The sequence below is a fragment of the Pseudophryne corroboree genome, chromosome 5, assembly GCF_028390025.1.
Source record: "Pseudophryne corroboree isolate aPseCor3 chromosome 5, aPseCor3.hap2, whole genome shotgun sequence".
Taxonomy (NCBI): Eukaryota; Metazoa; Chordata; class Amphibia; order Anura; family Myobatrachidae; genus Pseudophryne; species Pseudophryne corroboree.
The window spans coordinates 591,749,251-591,759,293 of record NC_086448.1 but is presented as its reverse complement, the minus strand read 5'-3'; the positions used below and the strand labels follow the sequence as shown (position 1 = coordinate 591,759,293).

The following is a 10,043-nucleotide window of genomic DNA, read 5'->3' as shown; positions in this document are numbered from 1 at the left end:
GTGACAAAACAGGGCAATATGTATAATCATAATATAAGGAATTATGGGGGTAATTCAGACCTGATCACTCGCTAGCGTTTTTTGCAGCGCTGCGATCAAGTTAGAACAGCACATGCGTATGCATCACAATATGCAGTCGCGTCGCGCGGGTTCAAAGCGGATTGTTGCTGTGCGATGGGTTTTTACGAAGAATCCATTCGCACAGCAGATCGCAAGGAGATTGACAGGTAGAAGGTGTTTGTGGGTGACAACTGACCATTTTCAGGGAGTGGTTGGAAAAATGCAGGCGTGTCCAAGCATTTGCAGGGCGGGTGTCTGACGTCAATTCTGGCCCCGGACAGGCTGAAATGATCGCAGTGGCTGAGTAAGTTCTGGGCAACTCAGAAACTGCACAAAGTTTTTTGTACCACTCGGCTGCACATGCGATCGCACACTTGCACAGCTATAATACACTCCCCGGTGGGCGGTGACTATGCGAATGCAGGACTGCAAAAAAACAGCTAGCGAGCGATCAGGTCTGGACTACCCCCCAAAATCAGTAGTAGAACAATATTGTAAAATAGCACATAAGCAATTTCACTTATCACACACATTACATAGTCTAATATATATTCGTACAAACTATTTGCAGCTTACTTACATGGTCAATAGATCAATAATGTTCTGTAAGTCAAAACACAATAGTACTAGAAATACTCATACAGCGCTAAAAAATGAATAAATCTATGCAGACAGGTGAAAAGGATCGATCAACAATTTAATATAGAATAAAAATGGGTAAAATAATGCCCAGGGTGACAATTAATAAGCACCAATGCACACAGAGAACAGTTAAAAAGCCATAGCTCGTTTAAAAAGCCAAATGGAATCAGCAACAGGACATATCCAGTGGTTGGTGGACTTCAATTTCCCTTTAACCATTAAAGATGTATGTCTCTCCACAAATAATTACCAATCCTGGAGGTACATATGCAAGCTTCCCTGATGGTATCTCAGCTTTGTCAAAGCTGCCCCCTGAAGACAGCGAAACGTGTAAGGACCTACTTGTTGGACACCGGGACATTTATTATCCAGGATCATTTGGACGGTGGACCCTTAAAGAAACTTGGAACCATTCCTCCACAACCATCCTACTGCTAATGGAGTACTAACCCATTCCCTTTCAACTGATGTGCTGAGATCTTCATTTGCTGAGATACCATCAGGGAAGCTTGCATATGTACCTCCAGGATTGGTAATTATTTGTGGAGAGACATACATCTTTAATGGTTAAAGCGAAATTGAAGTCCACCAACCACTGGATATGTCCTGTTGCTGATTCCGTTTGGCTTTTTAAATGAGCTATGGCTTTTTAACTGTTCTCTGTGTTTTGGTGCTTATTAATTGTCACCCTGGGCATTATTTTACCCATTTTTATTCTATATTAAATTGTTGATCGATCCTTTTCACCTGTCTGCATAGATTTATTCATTTTTTAGCGCTGTATGAGTACTTCTAGTACTATTGTGTTTTGTGTATAGTTTGGAGTGACTGTCCAAGGTTTTACAGCTGCTTAGGAGAACCAGCTCTATCAAGCGCGTGGCACACCCACTCTTTTGAGTGAGGAGAGGTTCATGTTCTGTAAGTCATATAAGATAAGGTGTCAGATTTTAACAGTATAGCATGTGTAATAAAAGCTAAAATCTGATTGGCTGCTGTGGATTAAAGCATCTGCCTCTAATTAGCTCTTTCCTGTGGGCCAGTTGGAGGGACGTGCTGTCCAAGCATGAGCATGAAATTCCCTGGCGGTAATTCATTTAGCAGATGTATTAACATAAGGTGCACTTTGACAACCAACATCACACATTGTTTATCACACTCCATAGAGTAGCACATGCTGAAGTTTCATTTATCATGAACTTAGAAGTTAAAAAAAAACTTGAATTGTTCATTTTATGAGTCTGTGTGTACGCTTCTGTCTACTGGAGCTCTGTTTTCCTTTATTAAGACTCTTAGGCGGTGAGTGAGTTGTGGGACAACATTAAATCTCACAAATAGCTCTACTCTTAGTGTCAGTGCAGTCACAAATAGATTTTTTTGTATATATCTATATATATATATTTTTCCAGTCATTCTCTGGACAATAGGTAACAGTCATTAAATAAGTTAATTTTATTATCAGTTAAAATATGTTTTCTAATTAAAATATATTGGGCTCCATTTACTAAGGGAAAAGAAAGGGGAAAAAATATAACAAAAATCCCTAAGTACTATGTATGTAACCCTATCTTATCCTCCATCCCCAGAGATTGTCTGGTTACTATGTAATAAGTTAGGAGTGCCTTCACCCAAGAGTTAGTAAATCCCTGGCTTGCTTGGGAAAGCCTTAAAAGAGTAATTAATGTTACCCCTTGGGTGAATATTCCATATAACACTAACCTTTACACATTTGGTGATGTTTTTCAGACATGTCGGAGACTTCTGGACTGGAACTTCAATACACAGGTAAGTATTTTGTTTGTTTTTATTATACTGCAGAATATCACAATTTTATATTTCAGGTAAGAGTGAATCACAAATAGAGTACCTTGCTTCTCAATGTTTAATAATTAAGCAGACAACGATATTGTACTATAATATAAGCTACCCTTCCCTCTATACAATATTAACTGCATGCATATACAAAAAAATATACCGGTTTGTTGAATAAAAACTAAATTTCATCAAGAACTCATAGCTCTTTCTCTATAGATCTATTAATAGTCGTACTAGTCTCAGAGATGTATATCAAGTCCCTATTTAAGTTTTAGTTGGGTATTGAGATGAATAACTCGTTGGTGCACTGTTGGGGCCCTTGACGGAGATAGATACTATGCGTGGAGCTTGCTATCCACAGATAAATCCCCTAACACGGGGTAGTTCGGTTTTCCAATGAATGATGTCTACCAGTCCCGGTTGGATTGTACAGTATAATTCCCTTGTAGCTGACCTCTGATAGGTGGAGGGCCCCACTACCGGCTATATAGGGGCTTGTGAGGACACTATACCTGGGCTGATTTAGTTGAGAGACCTGAATCTTCCGCAGATGACGACTTTCCGTTAAATGTTATTCCCTGTTATCGGGGATAAGTCCATAGGCCTAGCTCCTCCCTCTGGGCAGCCTTAAGTTAATGGTCAGAGTCTGCGGCATACAAACATGAGAGCCGGGGAAATATAAATCTTCCGCATTTGCTGTGTCACAGCAATTGCGGGGAATTGTCTCTGGTGTCACAGTGATTGCAGGGAATTGTTTCTCTAGTCTCTCCCCATCAATTATATATATGTTCAGCTTGCACTGATCTCTACTAAGGGGGTTAACTCCTCTATCCCTCTAGTCTAAAGTATAGGTGTTTGTCACTCACGTCTCCATTGTCACAGTCTTCCCTGTGGTAGACACTGAAGAATAGGGAGGTGGTTCTTTAAGCTGGATACCACTCCTCCGGGCAGCTCCCCCAACTGCGGCTCTGTCGGTGCTTTAGGTATGCAAACCAAGAGGCGGTGTCGGATCTGGTCTCCTCCTACTGGGAGGCCTTGGGTAGCGCTGCTGTCACTTCAGTGCGATGGGTAGACCAGCGGTCAGAGCCTCCGTCCCGGATCTCCCTACTCAACACTGTCCTGGAAGCCGCTACTAAACCCGCTGGCTGTCCGCTATTCACTTCGGTGTGGGTAAAGTATCTCTCTCCCCAGGCGCTGTGATCGCAGTTCTCCTAGTCAACGGCGGCTCTGGCTTACAATCCCCGTACCATCCTCACTCGATCTCTCTTCTGGCTGGTCCTCTCTCCTGCCGTCCGTTAGTTACTCGAGCTCCCAATGGTCTTTTTTTTCAGTTCCCCGGAGTCCCTCGTGCCTGGCTGCTAGAAGCTTCTCTACTGCCCACTCTCCCCCAGTGCTTGAAGACACCATATAATCATAAATCATACCCAGCATATAAAGAGCCATATTATTAGTCTGTAATATAATAGTTGTATCATACACATATATACAAGGGGGCCTTTAATAAACTGTACTTTCTTAGCCTATATATATATATGTATATAGAGGGCTACATTCTCCCACTGGTGATTCTGATGGGATAGGTTAAATTAAGGAATCACCATCTCCTTTATATATTATTACTTCACACTGTTCCCCCAGTAGATCAACAACTGGGGTTCTCAAAGTAGGGCCAAGGCAGAACAAACTGAGGGTGTACTACCAATGGTACCACTGTTGGGGTTCCCAATTGATCATAATTGAGAACCCGAGGGGGCTTTCGGGTTCGTTGTGGCCTAGGGAAGGTAAGGGGAGCAATTACTGATTCGTTGGTGGTATCCCCAATGGATCCACCCCATAAACGCGAACCGCTATCCCCTTCCTCACTCCTTTCTTCAATCCTAAGGCTGTCTTCCTGTCTCCAATCATCACTAGACACTCTAGGTACATTATCACGGTTATTACCATCAACGGCAATCTCCACCCTTTCAGCTGCAGAAGATCCACTATCTTTATAGTACCTTCCACTATAGCAACCTTCATTCTCTTCCTCATCTACCTCTATAGCAAAGGGTTCCTGCGGTTAGGGATCAGGAGGCCTCACTTCCGGTCGAATATTTGCTTCTTCTATTTCATTGTTTATCCATCGAGCATCTTGAGATATAGTCCCTAAACACACATCAATTGGTAGTCTAGACTCTCGACCAAACATAAGAAAATAAGGTGTATACCCAGTAGACCCATTCCTGGTGCAATTATATGCATGTACCAATGAGGAGATATATTGCTTCCACTGTAGTTTCTGTTTGGGATTCAACGTTCCTAACATATTTAATAATGTACGATTGAACCGTTCTGGTTGGTGGTCCCCTTGGGTGTGGTAAGGGGTCGTTCGAGATTTCTTAATTCCACAGCAAAGGCATAGTTCCTGAATCAGCCTGCTCTCGAAGTCCCTCCCTTGATCGGAGTGTATTCTTGCGGGCAATTCATAATGCTGTAAAAACTTCTCCCAAAGCGTCCTTGCCACCGTTAGCGCTTTTTGGTTAGTAGTCACGTAGACTGGTGCATAGCGAGTAAAATGGTCGGTAACCACTAAGATGTTTCCATCTTTGCCTCCTGTCTCTTCCAATGACAAGAAGTCGATACATAGTAAATCCAGAGGCCCAGAGCTCTGCATAGTTACTAAGGGAGCAGCTCTGGTAGGTAGGGTCTTCCGTAGGATACAGTTCCCACAGGTCTTACAGAAATATTCAATATCTCGATTCTTAAGAGGCCAGAAGAAACGATCTGAAATCAACCCTTGGGTTTTGTCATACCCCAAATGGCCATGTCGATCATGCAATTCTGACAAGACCAACTGTTTATATTTACTAGGTAATACAATCTGCCATCTTTTACTGCCATCTGGGCGTAGACTGCTCCGATAGACTATACTATTCAGTAATCTCAGGCATTTCCATTGGCGTAGTAATACTCGAGACTTAACAGTCAGAATCTTTTTCACTTCATCAGTAGGATGTTTCTCTAACATATGTACAATCTGGGCTATATCCAGATCAGCTCTCTGATCCCTAGCCAGCTGGGCCGAACTGATGATTGCCAATCCCTCTACCGAGGATCGACTCAGGTTACGATACTGAAGTGGTATGGCTTGATCGGAAGCTCCAGTTAAATTAATAGCCGCCACCGTTGCATTCCTAGTTATATGGATCTGGTGACAAGAGTGCTTTTACAACTACTGCTGGGACTTCTACCCATTCGTTGGGGTCCTCATTGCGGATGGGGCATTCGAGATAACGCATCTGTGTCCAGATTGACCGTCCATGGTCGGTATTTTAGGGTGAAATTATAATTACTTAAAGCTGCCAGCCACCGGTGACCTGTTGCATCAAGCTTGGCAGTAGTCTGGAGGTAAGTTAATGGATTATTATCAGTTTGCACAAGGAATTTTGCGCCATAAAGATAATCGTGACATTTTTTAGTTACAGTCCACTTGAGGGCCAAGAACTCTAACTTATGTACGGGATACTTCTTCTCACTACTAGATAGTCCCCAACTAACATAAGCAATGGGTCTTAGCTATTCTTCTTGCTGTTGGTATAAAACTCCTCCCAGCCCATCGAACGAAGCATCAATGTGAACTTCATAGGGGAGCTCTGGGTTCGCGTAGGATAAGACAGGAGAGTTGGTTAATCTTTCTTTCAGCTTTTCAAACGCCTCTTCACATGGTAGGTCCCACCGACTCCCGAAAGGCTCTTTGGGTTTAAAATAATCTCTCCTTTCACTTGACTTTAACCCAAAGGATTTTCCATTCCTTGGCGGGTAGCCTCGAGTTAGATCCGTTAAAGGTCAGGCAATTTGCGAATATTGCGGTACAAATTTGCGACAGTAACCGCAAAACCCCAAAAATGATCGCAAATCCTTAAGATTATCAGGCCGTGGCCAATTCTTTACGGTATTAACTTTATCCGGATCGGTAGATATTCCCTGTCGACTTACTATATGCCCTAGATATTTCACCGAAGAGCGACAGAACTTACATTTTTCAACCGACAGTTTCAGCCCTCTGGCTTGTAAGCGATCCAGTACCTTGAGCAATCTTTCATTATGCTCCTGAAGTGTCCTACCAAACACGATGATGTCATCCAAATATACTAACACTTCACGGTAGCACATATCTCCCACCGTTTTTTCCATAGTCCTCTGGAATGTTGTGGGGGCTCCCGTTATCCCTTGAGGCATCTTCAAAAATTCGAAAAAACCAATGGGACATATAAAAGCGGTCTTAGACCTATCGGCTTTGCTCATGGGGATTTGATAGTTCCCGCAGCGGAGGTCTAGCACCGAAAACCATCTACTTCCCTGCAGACAATCCAAGGCTTCCTCTAGCTTAGGAACGGTGTACTGGTCCGGGACAGTTCGGCTATTCAAGGTGCGATAATCGATGCATAGCCTAATTTCTCCATTCTTTTTCCTGGCCATGACTATAGGAGAGGCATTTTGACTTTCTGAGTCCCCTATTACATAATTCTCTAGTAGTCCCTTCAGATGACTCCTTACGTCCTCAAAATCCGCTGGTGCCAGTCTTCTCAATCTCTCCCGAAATGGTCTATTATTGGCCAATCTAATATGGTGCTCCACCCCTACTGCGGACCCTAGATCCCATTCACTTTTTGCAAAGACGTCTTCCCTCTGTTTCAGTTGTTCCATAAGAAGCTGCTTACACTCGTCATCAATGTTACTTCCCACAAAACAGGATTCTAGATTAAGCCGAGAAACCGACGGTCACTCCTTAAGGGGCTCCTGTTCCTCAGTGTCTACAGCGGAGCATTCCACCTTCAGATGTCGACAATTTCCTTCCGACTCAGACTCATCCCGAGTATCCCTGTTTTCCAACTCCTGTTTCTCACACCACCGAATGAGGTTCCAATACATGTTAGTGTTTGTACACACAATAACCGGTAAATTCAAATTGTCCCCAGGGGAATCAGGGCATACTAGTGCTATTAACGGGACAGTCTCATTGTGCGAGCTCAAGCCTGGTTCAAAAGTAATCTGTGTGTTGGTATAAGGATACCGCTGCTCACTCAATCCCCAGATAGTGAGTCCGCTGAGGGGTTGAATGGGAATATCAAAAAGATGTTCATTATACCATGACTCAAAGACAATGGATACTTGAGAACCACTATCCATTAAAATGGTACAGTCATGTCCATTAATTATGGCCCTCGTTAGTGGTGCATGTCCCAGTAAATTATCCGGAAGATTATGGGACCACTGGCCACTCCCCATGGCCTGAACCTTTATGATCGGGGAGCCTGTGAGGGGTCCACAGGGCTCCCATTCTCGTTTTCCCCCATTGACGCTCTCCTCCTATTGTTGGGGTTACTTTCTCTTGGTTCATATCGGTTTATGGGACATTCAAATGACCGATGCCCTTACTGTCCACAGCTGTAACACTCTGTATTTGCTCGAGATTCACCTCTCCTGTTAATTCCTCGACCCATCCAGAAGTTCTATTCATTCCCAGTGGCTGTTGAGTCTGTAAAGCAATCAATTGGTCAATCTTCTTGTTTTGTTCTTCAATTAGTTTTACCAGTCTATCATCCATAGGAGGAGGGATGGTATCTGTAGTGGGCAGCACCACTTTAACTTTCCTAATAGACTCTTCACAGTTCTCGATTTGTACCTCTTCTAGTTTTACTTCTTTAACCAACTTGGTCAATGTAGGGGGTTTTGCATTAGTCATGGTGCATCTTAGTCATTGGGCGACCGGGTTATTGGTCAGGGCCCCTTTCAACACTTGCTTTAGTCTCTTCTTATTTACTATATCCGGACTAAAATCCCCTCTATCCACGATCTTGTATATTAACCAGTCGACGCGGTATATGTAATGGGTTAGGGTCTCGCCATGATCTTGATAAGTGCTATTCAATCGGGCCACCAGGTCTCCCATATCCTCTAATGTTCCAAAGGAAAAGTCCAATGCTTCTAAGTATTCTCTTAATGTGGCGGTAGGGTTACTTCGGCGTGTTGCCTGAATCACCCCCATGGCAGGTCCCCGTAAACTCTTGATCACCCGTTGTCGTCGTATATGTTCGGGAAATTGCCATTCTTCTGAATGTTGTATGGCAGCTTCACGCCACCACTCATATGTTTCTTCACCAGCCGGAACAGGAATGATTCCTGAAAAAATTCTTAATTGACGGTATCCACCTTCATAATGCCACCTTTCAAGGTGACTAACCACTTTATCCACAACATTATCTGCTTGAGTTTCAGGAAGAACCTTCGGGGTAGTAGCAGGGGGATCCACCTCCCATCCAGTAGTATGAAAACAACCCCCCGACACAGGTTCCCCCATTCCCATACCCTCGGAGTCCTCCCCTTGGGCTGCTTCTGTTTCCTCCTCTTCATTCCTTTCTTCCGGCCACACTATTTGAACTTTCCTTCCCATTGTCCCTTCCAATAATATCATACTTGGTATGAGTGTTCGATCTAATGGCTCTTTATTATTAATGAGGGCAGCACAAATATCCCCATAAGGCCCTTTCCACTTATCTACAATACAGGGTTGATGTACACCACATAAAGACCCCACAGTCTTCAACAGCCCATCATCTGTTACAGTTACCAGGTTTCCCTTTAACCCAAAACAGTAATGGGTATCCACCCCTTTCTCGCGGCACCATCGCCCAATATTAGCTTTGTTAATGAATGCCATACTGACAATATTTACTTCTGTAGTTTTCATAAACAGGAGACCACCGTATAAGGAGGATCTCAGCAGTGCCTCCACATGTAACCCTATCTTATCCTCCAATCCCTGAGATTGTCTGGTTACTATGTAATAAGTTAGGAGTGCCTCCACCCAAGCGTTAGTAAATCCATGGCTTGCTTGGGAAAGCCTTAAAAGAGTAATTAATGTTACCCCTTGGGTGAATATTCCATATAACACTAACCTTTACACACTTGGTGATGTTTTTCAGACACGTCGGAGACTTCTGGACTGGAACTTCAATACACAGGTAAGTATTTTGTTTGTTTTTATTATACTGCAGAATATCACAATTTAATATTTCAGGTAAGAGTGAATCACAAATAGAGTACCTTGCTTCTCAATGTATAATAATTAAGCAGACAACGATATTGTACTATAATATAAGCTACCCTTCCCTCTATACAATATTAACTGCATGCATATACAAAAAAATATACCGGTTTGTTGGATAAAAACTAAATTTCATCAAGAACTCATAGCTCTTTCTCTGTAGATCTATTAATAGTCGTACTAGTCTCAGCGACGTATATCAAGTCCCTAGTTAAGTTTTAATTGGGTATTGAGATGAATAACTCGTTGGTGCACTGTTGGGGCCCTTGACGGAGATAGATACTATGCGTTGAGCTTGCTATCCACTGATAAATCCACTAACGCGGGGTAGTTCGGTTTTCCAATGAATGATGTCTACCAGTCCCGGTTGGATTGTACCGTATAATTCCCTTGAAGCTGACCTCTGATAGGTGGAGGGCCCCACTACCGGCTATATAGGGGC

At 43.1% G+C, this 10,043-nt stretch overlaps 1 protein-coding gene across 1 annotated transcript; it reads right to left on the bottom strand.

The window, feature by feature from the left end:
• Nucleotides 1-8,251: 8,251 nt before the first annotated feature.
• LOC134929635 (paraneoplastic antigen Ma1 homolog) lies at nucleotides 8,252-9,214 on the bottom strand. The gene has a single exon (XM_063925217.1). The coding sequence runs from the start codon at nucleotides 9,212-9,214 to the stop codon at nucleotides 8,252-8,254; it is 963 nt and encodes a 320-aa protein (XP_063781287.1).
• Nucleotides 9,215-10,043: the final 829 nt, after the last annotated feature.

Bases quoted from the DNA above. Each gene is read 5' to 3' on its own strand.
- LOC134929635 (XM_063925217.1), bottom strand. From the start codon at position 9,214: ATGGCATTCATTAACAAAGCTAATATTGGGCGATGGTGCCGCGAGAAA.